This window comes from Galeopterus variegatus, unplaced genomic scaffold (assembly GCF_000696425.1).
Source record: "Galeopterus variegatus unplaced genomic scaffold, G_variegatus-3.0.2 Scaffold3544, whole genome shotgun sequence".
Classification (NCBI taxonomy): Eukaryota; Metazoa; Chordata; class Mammalia; order Dermoptera; family Cynocephalidae; genus Galeopterus; species Galeopterus variegatus.
In genome coordinates, this window is record NW_007729655.1 from 43,590 (window position 1) to 61,342 (window position 17,753).

Genomic DNA, 17,753 nt, shown 5'->3' on the forward strand with positions numbered 1-17,753 from the left:
CTTGACCCAATCAAGGGGGGTGCTGGTGCAGATTATGGGAGGAGGCCCCTTTGCTCAACCCCCCCCCCCCCGCCAGATACCCCCACAGCCTGGAGGCCCTCCCAAGGCTGGGCCATGCAAGAGAATCAAGCTTCGGGGGAGGAAGGAGGTGATCCTGAAACAACGAGGCCCAACGAGAGGGAGTTGTTGCCAGGGAGGATGCACCTCCTTGTCTTTAACTGCTGAGCTGAGCAGTCCTCCCCAAGAATCACGGGAAAGTGGATATTTTTGGAAATGCTTCCCATCCCTTTGAAGACTGGGTGCAGCAGGAGTGGCATAAGGGGAAGGCCCAGAAGTCCTGGCAGCATCTCATCAGTAAATCAACTAATTAGCGCCTGATGATGAGGCACAGCTCTGGGTTCCCACCCGCTCCTGATTGCATGGCTGGGCGCGCTCCTCATCTGGCCCTGGGGCATCAGGAAAGGGGACTCTTCCAGCCCTGCCCTGAAATGCCGACCTCATGTCAAGGGACCATCACCCAGCTCTTTTCCTGGGGTCACAGAGAGAAGAATGAGGAAGTCTAGAGAGCACCTCACCCCAACCCTTCACCCTCCCACAGGTGGAGAAACAGAGGTCCAGAGAGGGCCTGTGCCTAGGGTTCCTTAATCAGTTACAGGCAGAGCTGGGACTAGAACCCAGGATTCCTGGCTTCCACTTAAGGCAGGGACAGCAAATTGAGTAGCACGTGCCCAGGCACTAACGCCTGAAAACACTTATTTGGGACCTGTCAAGTAACCCCTGGGGACAGGAGTGGAGGGAGCTTGTGCGAGTGGCCGGGGCTGGCTGCAAAGGTGGGCAGGGCTGGGACCACAGAGGGCCTGGCAGGCCCTGTTCAGGAGCACGGACTTGACCACAGAGGCAATGGGGGACCACAGAGGGCTGACTCCAACTGAGGCCTTGATAGTGGGGGATTGATGAATCCAGGGCTAGGGTTAGAGATCAGGACTGGGGCAGTGGCATTGGGGAAGGAGGGCAGGAAGAGTCGGGCATGAGAATCACTTTAGAAGTGGTACTGACAGGCCTGGTGCCACGGTGAGGGGGAGGGACCTGCTCCCGGATTCCCTCACCCGCCGATTCGCCAGCCCCAGTGCTGCCTCCGTCCTGGGAGCTCCAGAAAGACTGAGCACACAGCATTGTGAGTGGGGCAGTGGGCAGGTTCTGGCTTCCCAGGTTCTGACTCTGCATGCAAGCTCTCTAACCTTGGGCAGGTTATTAGCCTCTCTGTGCCTCGATTTCCTTATTGTAAGGTGGGTGCTACTAAATTGGAGGCTGGCTGACTGTGCATCCCCGGACTCACCTCTTTGACTTACGCGACCTCCTAGGCCCATCTCTCCTTCTTCCTACTCTCATTTCCTCTTAGTCCCCACACCCTTCCCGGTGTTTCTTCTCCTTCTCTTGGGTCCCTCCTATGGCCAGGACATGGTTGCAGACACATGAATCCACTGGATCTGGCTGTTCCAGCTTCCTGCCTTGCCTGAACACCTCCCAGGGAAGGGCCACAGTCACACACCAGGCTGGGCCAGGGATAAGAGGGGGGAAAATGTCCTGGAGACCACGCAGTGAGTGAACCCCCTGGTGGCTACGGTCACCCCCCGGTATCCACTTGGGTCTGAGCTCAGGCCCACCAGGCAGGAAGGGCCCCGACCCCAGGGATCTGGGCCCCCACCCTCCCTTGGACAGGTTAGGGCCTCTGGCCTGCAGCTGTTGCCCTCTTGATAAGCAGGGACCTGAGTCATTGACAGAGGACAGTAAATTAATTCTGAGGTGACAGGTGGTATAGCAAAGAGCTGCAAAGCCTGGCAGTGGGGGTTCAGGGCCTCAGGGGTGAGGTATCTACATGGAGATCAAGTGTCTGAACAGACCCTGGGTCAGTCCCGCCCCACTCCCACCTCACCTATGAGCCTGGGATGCAAGCCAAACCCCTGCCTGTGGATCTAAAACTCTGGGTCCCCCACCTCCTGGCTGGAGGGCCCTGGGCAGGTCACCTCAGACTCAGGGTTCTCATGTGCAAAGTTGGGACTGCTCTGATGATTCCTGCCCTACCTCATGGGGCTGTTGCAGGCTCAAACAGACTAACCTGAAGTTTGTTAACTACAGTAGAAAGTGTCAGACAGATCTGGATGCAAATTCCAGCTTTACCCCTTGCCCACTGGTGGTGTTGGGTAAGTTCCTTAACTTCTCTGAGCCTCAGAGGACTTAGTTATACAATGGGTGATAGTGTGTTCCAGCAGCATTGTAAGAATCAGCAGGAATGAGCACAGAGTGCCCAGCAGGGCACAGAGCTGGCCTTTGGCAAATAGTGGCTGTACCCATGAGAGGTATTAGAGTTACTATTATCATCATCATTTCCCCCACCTCCCAGCAGATGGCCCACCCTCCACCTTGTTCCTTACTTGTGGTGTTGTAGCGGACACCGTAGAAAAAGGCAGGGCAGGGCCGAGCCACCAGCTGCCCCGCTGGGCTCTGGGGCCAGCAGGTGCCGATGAGGTCCACGGACGTGTTGCACTGCAGTTCTGGGGGCAGAGATGGCTGGTGAGGCAGAGCAAGAGTCCTGCCCACCTCCCCACTGGTTCCCATCCCCACACCAACTGGGAACAGGACAAGAACAATAACCCCGATACAGACGTGAGCTTGTTCTATGCTGGGGAGACACCAGGGGAAGAAATCTGAGTTTGATGCTATGGAACTAGGGAGCCAGTGTAGGTTCCAGAGCAGAGGAGGAGATGGTTGGGGGTGATGTTAAAAGCTAAGGTCCTGGCCGGCATTGGGAGGATGGCTGGGGGTGCTTCAGGTCCCCTACTCTGTAGCATGAGGATGCTTCTGTCGGTCCCTCATTTGGTGATAGACTGGAGCTCTGAGACTTCATGGGAACATTCTAGAACAGGCCCAACCAACCCCAGACCCAGCCGCCTCACATGTCTCTGGAACCAAAGCACATCTACCCTGGCCCTGCAGGGAAGAAAGAGCAAAGTGAAGTTTTTCCAGCTTCCAGTTGGCCTGATAACCAAACTTACTGAGCATACCCTGTGCTCTGGTCTGTGCTGAGCCATGAGAGGATCGACTGAGAAAGGGAGGGAGACACCATTTGGGGGAGTGGAAAGAGTACTGAACTGGGAGTCTGGGCCCATTGCTTCAGAAGGAGTTCTGCTACTAATTTGTTGTGTAACCATAGGCAAGTCACTTGCCCTTTCTGGGCCTTACTGTCTTCATCTATAATAAAATAAAGTGGTTGGGCTGGACCAAAAATTCTTAATCTCAGTTCATTGGAGGCTTCAGTGTTCATAGAGACCCTGAATATAATGAAAAATTTGGTGTATGTATTTTAATTGGGAAGGGGCCCATTGCTTCTTGTTAGATTCTCAAAGCGGTCTGTAACTCAAAAGAGACATAAACAGCTGAACTAGGGAGAGGATGTCAAAGTCCCCTGCCAAATATTTTCCCTTATTCAAAGAGCTTTTTGGAGTAAATGTGTGTGTGTGCACACACGCGGGTGTATGTATGTATGTTGGGGCTGAGTCAAGGACACAGTGACACTTCAGAAGGGTAGGAGGGATACGGTCTTCAAGGGGTGGGGTCTGAGCACCCCTGGCACAGTCCTGGCATCCCTTCTGATGCTGTCCCTGCTTTCTCTGCTTTCATGCCCTTCTCAGCATGAGGCCGGTACACCAGCGTCCCCATCAGGGCATGAGGGGGTTAATAACCTGGAACTGGCACAAGAATTCACAGACAGGCCAGGGAGAGCTATGAACCAATGGGAGTCAGGGGCAGCCCTGCATTAGCAGCTGCCAAGCCCTGGTTGGGGCCTGCCCGCCATTTCCTGCCCAAATTAGTCTGTCCCAATCTCTCAGGAAACAGCATTGGGTTAAATTGGCTTCTTTTCCCTACTGGACTCAGGGTAGTGCGGAGCAGCGCCATTTCCTGCCCAAATTAGTCTGTCCCAGTCTCTTGGGAAACAGCATTGGGTTAAATTGGCTTCTTTTCCCTACTGGACTCAGGGTAGTGCGGAGCAGTGCTTGTACCATATGGCTGTTTTTCTTTCTAATCAAAACTATTCACAGGGTGTTCCTGCAAATCAGGGCTCAAAGAGAACAGGCCTTAAGGTCAAGTGACTTAATTGAAAGAGAAAGAAATCTGGATTGGGGCTTAATAGATCTGAGGAGATGGTGGGCCAGTGGTTGGAGTGGGCAAAACCTGGGGCTGTGACACAGTGGAGTCTCCGTGAAATATCATCACGAAGTGTGCCAGGTTGGGATTTTATCAGTCATAGATCATGCTGATAGCACTGAGCCCCAAGGCTGGGGGAAGCTGGAGGCATGTGGCCATGGAGGTGGGGGGATAACATCATGAACCGTGCACTGCGACTTCAAAGCTCTTCTTTATCTATTTTGTTTGATCTTCATGTGTCCTGCAATGTCATTATTCCCCTTTTACAGATGGGGAAATTGAGGCCCGGGGAAGCTAAATGACTTGCCCGAGGTCATGAGTCAAAGTGTGAAAAAAAAAAAAAAATCAAGACTCATAGCCAGGTGTTTTTGGCTCTAAATCAAGTGCTGAGTACCCTACGTTTTGCAAAGAAATAAGTCAAAGGGGGTGGGGGGACGGTCAAGGAGGCAGCAGAGAAAGGAGCAGCATTTATTGAGGCCATACTGTGTGCCAGGCACATGCCAGGTGCTTTACATATACCACCTCATTTAATGACAACATCACACCTCCCCAGAAGGTTGTTCATTCATTCACTCACCCATTCGTTCACAGCATGTACTGACCTAGGCACTGGGAAGATAAATGGGATGTCATGTGTGGCAGTGTATGGAACGGTGCCTAACACACCCTCTCAGTGTGGCATCTGGCCTCCCTCCCTTCCCTGGGCAGTTCCCCAGATCCCCCTCTGCCAATAACAGAGCGTAGGGAAGGACTGGGCACCAGCCACAGCCAGGACCAGGCCAGAACCAAGGTAGAGGGTGGCCACTGAGCGTATGGGCCTCCTGGCCCGGAGGACCCAGCACCTGCCAGCGCCCTGTGCTCAAGGGCTCTAATCACAGTCCCGCCCGGCCCACAGCTGGTCCCGGGATATGGGGACCCATACGGGGGTGGGCAGCGCAGAAGGCTATTTACCCCTGGTCTGTGGTTCGGATCCGGTGGTACCTCCCATGGGTCTCACACCACCTCCCAACGTGGGTGCTAATCCTCCCAATTTTACAGATAAGGAACTGAGCAGTCAAACGGCTTATCCCAAAATACTAAGTGTCCAAAGATTCGAAGAGGCAGAAGTGGATTCTGAACGCTGGTCTTTTGACGCCAGCCCAGGGCTCTTCCCAGGGCTCCACAGCGGGCGCCAGTCCGGGCTCCTGTCCCCTGCGGCTCACGAAGGCTGCCTGGAGGTGGCGCCGGGAATCCAGCCGCAGACGCGAGCTTTGCATTAAGAGCCCAGAGAACCCTGGAGGGAATGCAAGTCTGTGCGAGAGACGGGAAGAAGGAGGGAGGCGGCAACAACGAAGAGGAGCCAAACGAAAGGGGTCAGGACCCAAGGCCCCGCTTTCCCAGAGTAAAAGGCCGGGGCGCCCGCCGGGGGCAGGGGCTGGGGGCGGGGTCCAGGGAAGGGGTGGAGCTACGCGGGGCGTGGCCAGAGGTGCGCGAGCCAATCCGGAGTGGCGGCTGGGCTCAGGCGACGAAATACACGCTAAACACGCACAGGGGCGTGGGACACGTGGTTTTAGCGAGCAGGAGGAGCCGGGAGAGGCGGGAGAGAAGCGGAAAAGAAGGTGGAGGACGAGGGGACCAGAGGCCCGGCCTGGGACTGCCTGCGGGGCACGGCGCCTTCCAGCAATGTGTCCTGCCTCGGGGCGTTCGCACCTCCCGCTCCGGGCCCTGCAGACACCGGGTCCGGGAAGAAGGAGTACGAGGGTCCCTGGGGACCCAGGAGAGACAGGGCCTAAAAGGGAACGGTCGTATAGGACGAGGCGGGACGGGAGGAAATGAACATGTGTTTACCACCACGACCACCGTATACCAGGCACTGTGAAGGGGGCTTTGCATGACGAAATTCGTGCCACTCACTCAATCCACCCAACTACTCTTTGAGGAGGAGAAAAGAGAGGGGGAGGGGGGAGTGGAAATAGGAGACAAGAAGACAGCAAGGGTAAAACAGGGAGACGCAGAGGGAAAGCCACGAGAGAGAGGTACGGAGAAAGATGATGTCAGAGGTGCTGGGGATAGGGAGGCGGTCGATCTCCTGGCTAGGAAGGGGAGACGGCAGGAGGAAGCCAGTCTTCGTGTCACTCAGCCTGGTGGCTATCAGGACCTCAAGGTTAGGGCTGTTGGCTGTTGGATTCTGATTCTTGGCCCACGTCCCCTCAAGGTCCCACTGCCACAAATGCTCAACGTCTTCTGCTCTCCTGGGGGCTATCTTCCCGGGTATCATCGTTCTGGGGTGAGGAGCAGTTTGGACCAGGATAAGCCAGCCTTGCAAATAGCCAAACAGATTTACTAGCCAGCTGCACGAAGGCGGAGCTGCTATTACGAGCCGAACCTGGCCCACAGCCCCCTGTCCCACAGCGCCCCTCCTGGTCAGGTTAGGTACAGATAGGGATACTGATAACTTGGCTCTTTAACAAGTATTCTAGAGGCTGGGGACACGGTAATGAATAAAATAAATGCCCTGCCCTCATGGGGCATTATAGAATCATTATAAAATGATTACATTCTAGTGGGGAGATAATAAGCAAGCAAACAAACACATATCTGTGAACCAGTGAGAAATGCTTTGGAGAAAAACTGAGCAGTGTAAGGAGATAAAGACTGACAGGGGTACTATTTTGATTTAGTGGTCTCTAAAGTACTAACATTTAAGCAGAGAACTAAAGGAAGGGAGGGAGGGAACCGTGTGTATGCCTGGGGGAAGCGTGTTCTAGGCAGAGAAAACAGCAACTACGAAGGTGCTGAGGCGGTATGTGCTTGGTGTGTTTGAGCTGCTGGCATTCCCATCATCTGGTGGCTCACTGCCTCATTCACAGGGCAGCTAGATCTCTGAGCATTTTGCCTGGGGGTGGGGAGAGGTGGAATCAACCCACTCACCAGCCCTGGTCACTACAGGCTTTCACGTGGGAGGGAGTCAGGTGAGCTAATGTAATGTATAAAACTGGTCCTCCATCTTCCTCCTTCCCCAAACATGCACAAAGCAAATGCACAGGGGCCCACACTGTGATTTCTCATGGGAGCACTGGGGACAGACTGCCCCAGATCATTGCAAAGGGAGGGAAGAGAGGAGGGGAGCAATGTGGAGGGCTCCCACCTGCCTCTGGAAAATCCCTTCTGTGTTCGGTTCCTGGGGAGCCTGCTTTAATGGATGGATAAGAATCCTTTGAAGGTAGTCTACTTACTGCCTGTGCACAATTGCGCACTGGTTTCTTCCCCCAGGTAGGTTACACAGTTCGCCTCCCATCAGGCTTAGGGTCCAAATGTGCTCAGTAGATCCTCCCATGCTAAATAACTTCAGAGGGAGATTGGAACCTGGCTCCCGTCCCAGTGATGCCAGTGCTCCTGTCAGAGGCTGCTAAATGAACTACAAGGTAGGCAGGCACTTGGCAGCAGCTCTGCAGCTGGGAAGCCCATCCCCCTGTTTGGTTTAAACCCAGGAGAGGGACTCAGTCAAGGCTGCCTAGAGAGAGCAGCCAGGCGGCCCAAGGGCAGTCTCTGAAACACACATTCTTGTCCTTTCAGAGGAATGTATTGCTGGGATGAATGGGCAGGGGTTATGCCTGGGTCACCTGGCATGGACAGGGTGGCAGAGGGCAGGCAGAGAGTCCTGGTCTTTGCTTGGCCACCTCGTGGTTGAGCTGCTTCCTCTTTGGCTGGGCAAAGCAGAAAGTTGAAGGGCGTGTGACACATCAGGATAAGTGCATGTGAGCCTCTTGTGTGTTTGTGGGCTCTTTGTTTTTGAATTCCCAATACCTAGTACAATGCCAGGCACATAGTAGGTACTGAGGAAAATTTGGGGCCATGTGCAAACCTAATATGGGTACGGGAAACTGCAGGGGTGACACTGCACCCCAAATAACTGACCACATGGGGCCCTGGGCACTGTGGCTCTCTGAGTGGCTCTACAATGTGGTGCTGGTGGTAAACTCTGGAATCAGGCCCACTTGGTTCAAGTGTTGGGGCCACTGTTTAGTAACTGTGTGTGCTTGGGCAAGTTACTTAACCTCTCTGAGCCTCAGGTTCCTCTTCTATAAAGTGGGGATAAAAATACTTCCTGACAATATTGTTGTGATGATTGAATGAGAACAAAGCACTGAGAATGGAGTCCAACACGTAGTGGGAACTATATAATATTAGCTGTTATTATCATTTTCTACCTTAAGGGGATAGAAACTAATGACCCCAGGTCCTTGTCAACTCTGATTCTATTTGTCTGTGATGTCATTAATCAATAATTTTATTACTTTCTGGCATTGAAATACTCCTGCCATGATTGTATAAGTTGTCATCTGTGATCTGCCACATGGTAGAGCCTCAGCTCTGGAGACCCACCCACTCCCTGCTCCTGGCATGAGGCATGTGAGGGGCCCCCCACAGGCTCTGGCTCAGTGCCAGCTGCCCCAGCCAAACGCCCATCCATCTGTCCCGGCCCCTCTGCCCCACCCTCACCATCTGTCTCTACCAGTGCCCATCGGCCTGGGTAGGTCTCAGCCTCAGAAGACAAATGGCCCGTTATCAGAGCTGTTGTGGAAGGTGATGGATCGCGTACCATGATGCCAGGCAGGCTGGGCCAGGCTGGGAGTGGGGGCACAGAGTACAAATCACCAGGGAATGAATGCCATTCATCATGGCCTGCTGCCTCCAAGGACAGGTGACACCTGCATGGGCTCGGAGATGTCCCTCCTCCTGAGCACAACAAGCAAGTTAATGAAGCCTGACCTGGCCCCTGGCAGGAAGGGCTGGGGGTGGAGCCTTTCCTCTCAGGTCCAGCCTCTGAGCAGGTCTCCTTCCTCCCCATCTCTCTCTGCTAGAACTCCAGACTCCTGCCCGAGAACTTACTTCCCCGTTCCCCATGGCCCAGCTCAGCCAACTCTGCAGCCTGGTGCTCCAGGCTCCCAGTGCCGCCCCCCAGGCTTACCACTCCTCCCTCCAAGTCCCTCCCTGTCCTTCCACCAGACCCACCTACTAGTCCTCGGTCAACTCTTGCTTTGGCTGAGGACACTGGCTCTTCTCGCCCAGTCCACACTCAAGAGTCTCTCTTAAAACTCACCTTTGAGACCTCCTCCTTCAGGAAGCCTTGTTGGATTTGCACCACCCCTGTCCTAACCTCCCCGCCACCTCCATCATAGGGAGCAATTTGTGACAAGTATCTTCCCTTCATTCCAGCTATACCGTAAGCACTTTTAAAAGCCTACTGATGTTACCAACAATAACACCCAGTAGTGGCGTGGCCTCACAATGAACCCCTCCCGCCTCCTGCTACACACTTGTGTCCATTTCTCTGTTAGCACGTGTCTTGCGCTCTGCCTTACAGTACATGCGTTTATTCCAGGACTTGACTCCTGCACCAGACTGTGCATCCTTCTTTCTTCCCCCAGTGCCTTGCATGGGATATGCTGCATAACAGGTGCTCAGTTAATGAGTCGGAGTGAATCAAGGAGAGACTGGAAGAGGAAAATCAAGGATCAAAGGAGCCTCCCAAAGACCCTCAGGTGCAGGACGCCTTCTCCATTTTTGCCCAGCAGCAGCCGTCCTCGGGACCACACTCAAAGTTAGAACAGGCATGGCCTCAGGAGCCCAAAGACCTAGACTTGGGTCCTAGCCATTGCCACGTACTGGCTGTGTGGTCCTGGGAGAGTTATGTAACTCTTCCGTGCCTCAGTTTCCTCATCTGTACAAATGTCAGGTTTTAAACTCCCGTGAGGATAAAATAATTATCGCAAAGCACTTTGTAAATGGTAAAGTTAGCCAGTATTTTCTATGGAGGAGGTATAGAGCTTGGTATTGAAGAGCACACCAGAAGCCAGACTGCCTGTACTCCGCTCAGCGCTCCGTCACTTTCTAGTGCTTCTCTGTGCTTCAGTTTCCCTAGGTGCAAAATGAGGCTCACGTTGAAGAGCACACCAGAAGCCAGACTGCCTGTGCTCCGCTCAGTGCTCCGTCACTTTCTAGTGCTTCTCTGTGCTTCAGTTTCCCTAGGTGCAAAATGAGGCTCACAGCACCTAGCTCAGGAGGACATTGTGATAATTGGGTTAATATATCTCAAATTCCTGCAACAGTGCCTGGTGCGTAGTTAGCATCACACAGTGTTACACTTTGGGCCTTTTTAGCAGCAGAAAACAGCAGCCTCTCTTCCTCGCTGGATGCATCCCTGAGTCACAGCCCAGCAGCAAGGTCTGAGATGCCTTCCCCTGTTGCCCACCCTAAAGCAGGAAAATAACTACTGGGCTTACTTTCTGATGTTCCTCCTGTGCCCACGGCAGATGCTGTTAACTTAATCGCAGCTCTTTCCCACCAAACTTACACCCAGCTTCAGGATCCTTCTCAACACAGCACTTCACGGAGACATGACGAAGTGCCTGGAGCCCTGGAGAGGAAATCTCCCTGCTATTCCTGCCTTAGGCTCTGTGCGCAGGCCCTGGGAGACCTGGAATCTTGCAGGACGGGGTTGGGGGCACTCACCGGAGATGTTGCTGGCAAGGGACAGGCTCTCACAGTGCTGGTCCTGGAGGGAGGCGGACACAGGGTTCAGCCCCAGAAGGAGAAGGGCCTGTGGGCACAGGGAGATGAGGGACAGTTAGGCTGGTGCCATGAGCAGTGTGGCCTGCAGCTTCCTGCCTCCCCTCGCTTCCGCCTCTTAGTCCAGTCTCTTCCCAGACACTTCTCACAGTCTCCTCCCTCTCCTCCCCCCTTGTCCTCTCTGTCTGGAAGATCTGGAGCTCCCCTGCTCTTGGAGGGGCCTGGTAGGGAGGTGGGTAAGTGAAGGAGCCCAAGCTCCAAGGGCAAAGGTGAATTTTATCCTCGGGGCTGGGACCTCCAGCGAGGCTCTACCAGAGGAAGCCACCTCCATGCCATGGGATCCCCAAGCATTGCCCAACTGTGTCCCACCACACACACACACACACACACACACACACACACACACACACACACACACACACGCTGTTAACTTAATCGCAGCTCTTTCCCACCAAACTTACACCCAGCTTCAGGATCCTTCTCAACACAGCACTTCACGGAGACATGACGAAGTGCCTGGAGCCCTGGAGAGGAAATCTCCCTGCTATTCCTGCCTTAGGCTCTGTGCGCAGGCCCTGGGAGACCTGGAATCTTGCAGGACGGGGTTGGGGGCACTCACCGGAGATGTTGCTGGCAAGGGACAGGCTCTCACAGTGCTGGTCCTGGAGGGAGGCGGACACAGGGTTCAGCCCCAGAAGGAGAAGGGCCTGTGGGCACAGGGAGATGAGGGACAGTTAGGCTGGTGCCATGAGCAGTGTGGCCTGCAGCTTCCTGCCTCCCCTCGCTTCCGCCTCTTAGTCCAGTCTCTTCCCAGACACTTCTCACAGTCTCCTCCCTCTCCTCCCCCCTTGTCCTCTCTGTCTGGAAGATCTGGAGCTCCCCTGCTCTTGGAGGGGCCTGGTAGGGAGGTGGGTAAGTGAAGGAGCCCGAGCTCCAAGGGCAAAGGTGAATTTTATCCTCGGGGCTGGGACCTCCAGCGAGGCTCTACCAGAGGAAGCCACCTCCATGCCATGGGATCCCCAAGCATTGCCCAACTGTGTCCCACCACACACACACACACACACACACACACACATGCTCTCCCACCTGCCTGCTGAGCACTGCAGACTCACAGACCTTCACTAATGCACCTGCCTCCCTCTCCACCTCCAGAGATGTAGGCGCTCCTGGCCTCTTGTTTAATGAGCTGCTCCCTGAGCCCTCATCCCTGCCTGGCTAATTACCTATCACTACAAATTGTGCCTCATGGTTTATCAAGCCCTTTTACATCTGCAAGGACACTTTATTCTTCTTGGCGCTGGTGTGGCTGTGCCTATTTGCAGATGAGGAAACTGAGGCTCAGAGAGGTGAAGGGATAAGTGTGTCTGGAGAGATGGCTGTCCTATTCCAGGGAGAACATTTGCCCTTTAACCTCCCCGAGGGCTCTATGTCACTCTCATTTCAGAATTTCAGACCACTTGGGAGGAGAGTGGCATGGGCCCCATACCTGGAGGGCTGCCCCTTCTTCAACAACATCCTCCTGCAACCATTGTGTCCCCTCCCTTGAGGTCACCACCCTCCCTACAGATTTAAAGTCACAGAAACCTGGGGTCTAGCCCCAGTTTTGCTGTGTTGCTACGGGCAGGTTACTTGCCCTCTCTGTGCTTCAGATGCCTCACCTGAAAGCCCTCCCACGCTTACACGATGCAATGTATGCAGAAGTGTTTTGTAAATGGCACAGCATGCTGCATGAGGACAGGGATTTTGTTTTGTTCGTGGCACTCATATTTACTGATAAGTTAATGAATGACATTGTGTTTCAGGTATATAATAGGCACTCAATAAGGCCATGTTGACTGGTTTAAACTTGGTGGTTTTTATTTAGTCAAGGGTTGGAAGAGAGGAGGTTGTTTCTCCCGGGGTTTGACTTGCAAGGGGTTAAGAAGCACGGGGAGGTTGGGGAGGGGGAAGCATTGTAACCGCCCCTCCCCCCAGCTGTGGGTCCTGGGCACCCAGTGACTAGCATGCTCTGTCACCTGATCAGGATGGTGAACCTGAAGCTGCTCTCGAGACTCTTCACCACCCCTGCTCCCCTGCTCTTCCTTCTGGGGCCCCCTCCCTCTGACTCTCTCCAGGGCCCCCTGGCCAGGGTGCACAGCCTCTGCTCATTTCCACACTGTGTGCAAAACTCACGGCAGAACTTCACACACAGACTCTTAGCTCTGGAAGCTGTCTCAGGACTTCACAATGGAAAAATGAGACCGGGAGAGAGGCAGGGGCTCGCCCCAGTCACTGAGCGAGCAAGTTGCTAGTGTAGACTAAAGCCGGGTGCTGGCCAGCTCACGCAGCAGCCCGTAGCCCTCATGCAGTGCTGGGACTGGGTGAGGAGGGAGCAAAAGTTAAAGGACTGTCAAAAATCTAGTAGACAAGACATGTGCTATTTTAATGCAACGTATTTTTTTAAACCTAAGTTAGTGACCCCCAATCCATGATGAACAAAATATCAAGAACTTAAAAAAAAAAAAAGCAGGCCCAGTAACAGTGCTGGGCCATATTGGTGCTTGGGGCAAAAGGAGAAATCAGTAGTAATATTGAAAGGTTATTTATCATGACGGCTGAGGTTTCTGGCGCCTCTGTACATGTCGTGCTTGAGGAGAACGCCTGGCTCGCCCCACCCTGGTCCACCCTGCCCATGTGCTTTCCCCAGCAGGACCCCACCGCCCCTGCCCCGTGGCTGTCCGTCCTCCCTTCCCCTCGACTCTTCCCCACTCACCCTTTCCGGACCTCAGGACCCTCTCCCTATCCTTAGAAGCAAACTAACCCACGCTTTTCCGAAGGCCAGCTTTCTGTGCTCACTTGGAGGGAAGGTCCTCCCTATCCCAGCCCACCAGGGTCATGCATCTTCACCAGTACCCACTCCTTTCCACTCCTGTCCTGATGATGATGGCAGGCTCTGCACCCCTCTCTCCCTCCCAATAGAGTAATCCCCACCCCTGCTCAGAGTCTGGTCCTGCCCCCACCTGCAGGAAGCACCCTCGACCCTGATGACTCACCCGCATTGTCCTCTCAGTGACACGCCTGAGTCCTTCGTGGGCTTTGTGTACTCCATGCCCTCGCTGGTGCACTCCTTCTGTCATGTCATAGGGGGTCTCTCTGCTCTCATGGGACCAAGCTCCAGGCTCCCAAGCACCCCCCAGCCCTGTACCCCCTGTCCTATGCTTGGCACTCGGGACACTCAGCACACAGTGCTGGGGTTAGCTAACTTGCTCTAGGGACTTGGGAGTGATTATAACAAACCCTGTCCTATGCTTGGCACTCGGGACACTCAGCACACAGTGCTGGGGTTAGCTAACTTGCTCCAGGGACTTGGGAGTGATTATAACAAACCCATTCATCTCTCTGGCCCCAAGGAACTTCCAACACTTTATTAATCAGTAATTAAACCTCCCAGTCTCCAGAGAGATGGAGAAATATCTTTACCCTCATTTTCCAAATGAAAACACAGAAGTGGAGAGAGAAGGAAGCCACCAAGCCGGCCAGTGGCTCTTGCTGGCTAAGCAAAAAGCAGTGTCCTCATGACAAAGCTGCTCAGCTCACTCAGAGGGGCAGCTCAGCTGCTGTGCCCAGAGGCCCCTTCCAAAGGGGACTAGGAATCCCTTCCAAAGCTTCTCACCTCACCCCTGCCCATGCCACCTCCCAACACACACACACACACACACTCAAACTGGGGCTCCCAGACCAGCTCAGCCAGAGGCAAATTAGAGAAACTGGCAACACCCATTCAAAAAAAGCCCTGGTGCCTGACATTCCACCATTATACATCTAACCCTTAAGCCCTGCTTTGTGCTCGGGTCTTTCAGATCCCCCTTGAAGGCACATCATGTTCTCTTTGCATCCAGTGACTAATGTCTCTCCGGCACCCCGCCCCTTCCTATGTCTTCACACCTTTGCCCCCCGTGCAGTTTTCACCACCTCCTCTCCCTGCCCTACCTGCACCTGCTGAACGCTGCATTCCTCAAAAACCAGTTCCAGGGCCCCTTCCCTTGGCAGTACCTTCCCCAACCCTCCCAATAAAGCAACTCAGTTACCCCTTCAATGTGCCCCTTGTCCCCAAAGCACTCTGTACATGTGCTGGACCCTGTGCTCATGAAGCCACAGATGGAGGTGTTGGATTAGTGCCAAAGCACGAAAACCCTCAGTTCAAAGACTTATGGCCCAAGGTTCTGATTAGATGGCAAATACATGGACCAGAAGTTCTGATTCTCGCATCTCTACGTTGGGATCCACAGAGGAGCAACGCAAATCCAGATTCATCACAAAACCAAACCCAGTGCCACAGGCAAAGGGCTGGTCTGTTCTCAGCTGCCTTTCGCTCTGACACTTATGTCTCCTCGGTTCTTAATGGCTCACAAAGTCATTCTCTACCAACAGAGGGCCAGTGTCGCATTATGCAAAGAAAATGCTTCTTAAAATCCCCAAACCAACCTTTCCTCTCAGGAAAGTTCAGCTCTATAGCAGTCTGTGCCTGCGCCACCTCTTGCTCTGCAGAATGTTTGTAGAGGCTTCCGGTTTACTGCTGAATCACACTTCCGGGAAGAGCCCAGAGTTTTCCTGCGCATTTCCTTCCACCACCTACTGATCTCTGCTTCCTTGTTCACTAGTTTTCTATCCCCAGCAATAAGCAATTACTGCACTGGCAGGAACAGGCCCCCAAAGTTTCAAGGATGTTGTTTGTTTCCTCTTAAAACTTACTCTGGAGTTCATGAACACATAAGGGGGGTGGGCAGTGTGAAGACCCTGTAATTAGGTGCAGAATGGTGTGTGTATTGACAACCACTTTGCTGGGGAAGGTTCATAGCTTCCTCCTCTTCTCACCAAGGTCTAGCCCCCCTGCAAAAGGGTGAGAACTAAGATCATATAGTGAATGGGGTCACCTTAGAGGCCTGGGCCTCCTAAACTGGACATGTCATCCTCTCTGAAATCAAATCAAAGTGCTTTTGGCCTTAGAATGTCCACTTTCTTGGACCCTCCGTTCGCTCCTTCACTCCATCATCAGCCCCAGCCACTGGCTCTCCTTTCAGAACCTTTTTTTTTTTAAGAGGTGGGGACTCACTGTGTTGCCCAGGCTGGAGTGCAGTGGCTACTCACAGGCAATCTCACTACCAATCAGCACAGGAGTTTTGACCTGCTCCGTTTCTGATCTGAGCTGGCTCACCCTCCTTTGACAACCTGGTGGTCCCCCACTCCCCAGGAGGTCATCATATTGATGCCAAACTTAGTGCAGATACCCAATGGTATCTACAGCCCAGAACTCCAGGGCTCAAGTGATCCCCAGTGTGTGCATTTGAGTAGCTGGGACTATAGGCATGCACCACTGTGCCTGGCCAGAACCATTTTTGACACAGAGTTTTCAGGACTTCATGGGATTTACTACTTTCCAGCTAGTAGAAAAACCAAAATGGTGCTGAGAATCTGAAGCTGGCAGAGCACTAGGTTCACCCAGTAGCTAATGCCCACTTCCGTACACCAGCCTGGCAGCCCCAATTCCCCAAATAAAACCTGCACCTCAGCTATGAATCTCTCCAATCGCCAAAGAGTCAAACCTTGAAGGTCAAGTCTGAGGACTTAGGTGTGGTGCAGCTCCATTAGAGCATCACATACAATGCCTGTCCCAGGACCCAGTGGGTCCCTGACATGGAAGGGACACCATGCTGCAGAAAGCAGATGGGGCAGGTCTCATGCTCCCCATTTTCAAGCTGGTGTAGTTGAGGTGTCCAAGGTCACAGAATTGTTCTTAGAAGCCGAAGGCAGACTAGGACCCAGTAAGCAGGTGGTCCATGTCTGTCTTGCAAGCTGATGAATGATGGAGGAGGGGAGGATGCCTCCGGCCTGGCCAGGCCCCAGTCAGCACAGGGCATTGACAGGAGGGACAGGCAGAGGAGATGGCATCGGTGCAGGAGCCTGAGGAGGGCTGGGGTGGGAGGGCTGGGCTTTGACAGCTGCCTGCTCCAGCTGCTGCCCACGCCCCCACTCCCCGGGCCAGCATAGAGCATGGCAGAAATCAAAGCTGCCATCCCAATTCCCAATGTGACTTCGGTATAAAGGTTAATCACACCCGGAAAATGCTTATTAGAGACCATAAATAACTATGTTGCTGAAGCTCAGTTTAGTCTTTAAGGCACAAAAGTACAATTTCCTTTGATGGGATGACTTGGTAATTAACCTTTTGGGGAGGGTCCTGAAGGGCCACTCGTTGCTGAAGCTCAGTTTAGTCTTTAAGGCACAAAAGTGCAATTTCCTTTGATGGGATGACTTGGTAATTAACCTTTTGGGGAGGGTCCTGAAGGGCCACTGGAGGGAGGGAGGGGTGGCCTAGAGGCAGCTGGGGCTGTCCCCACGTCCTAAAAGTTCCAGAGGAACAAGGAGAAGAGGGCCTGCCTTCCCTCCTCTTTCATTGGCTCTGATGCTCAGCTGGGGAGAGCCCCCCAGGAGCAAGGGACTGAGCTGGCCTCTGACAGAGCCACAGCTGCAGTTCTAGAGGGATCTTTCAGCAAGATTCCAGCCTCCTGCTGAGTTCTGAGCCTAGTCCTGCCACTGACTGTGCGACTTTGGGCGAGTCACCTGGCCCATCTGGGACTCAACTTCTTCAGCTGTGATGCAGGGACAATGTGGTCTTTCTTACCCATATCATGGAGATGAGGACCACCTGGGAGGAGATGAAGAGAGGAATGCTTCTGAAATTTAAAGTCCCCTACAAGTGTCAGCTGGATCGTTATCATGACTTGGCTACTCTAGGCCCCAGAGTCCTCCAGAATCTCCCTCGGTGACAGAGAGGGCTGACCGGGAGGAGCAGGTTCCCTCCCAGGCCCTGGGGGAGGGGCTGCAGGCAGGACCCAGGCCTCTCCCCACCCTCGGTCAGGCTGTTCTGCCTTCTCTGTAAGCTTTCCTTTGGGAAGGTGTTTTTCAGCTTAAAAGGAAAGTTGTGTTTTTGTTTTTAAAACCACCAGATTTAGTGATCT

General features: G+C 53.6%; 1 protein-coding gene across 1 annotated transcript in view; it reads right to left on the minus strand.

Moving 5' to 3' along the window:
• Nucleotides 1–13,793, minus strand: part of LOC103601002 (corticotropin-releasing factor receptor 1-like) — a 42,403-nt gene extending 28,610 nt beyond the window's left edge. The window contains exons 1-5 of the mRNA XM_008585380.1: nucleotides 13,788–13,793; nucleotides 11,375–11,462; nucleotides 10,905–10,960; nucleotides 10,699–10,786; nucleotides 2,433–2,552 (exon numbers count right to left, since the gene is read on the minus strand). Of these exons, the coding sequence (XP_008583602.1) occupies nucleotides 2,433–2,552; nucleotides 10,699–10,786; nucleotides 10,905–10,960; nucleotides 11,375–11,462; nucleotides 13,788–13,793 (358 nt within the window). The remainder of the gene's footprint in view (nucleotides 1–2,432; nucleotides 2,553–10,698; nucleotides 10,787–10,904; nucleotides 10,961–11,374; nucleotides 11,463–13,787) is intronic.
• Nucleotides 13,794–17,753: the final 3,960 nt, after the last annotated feature.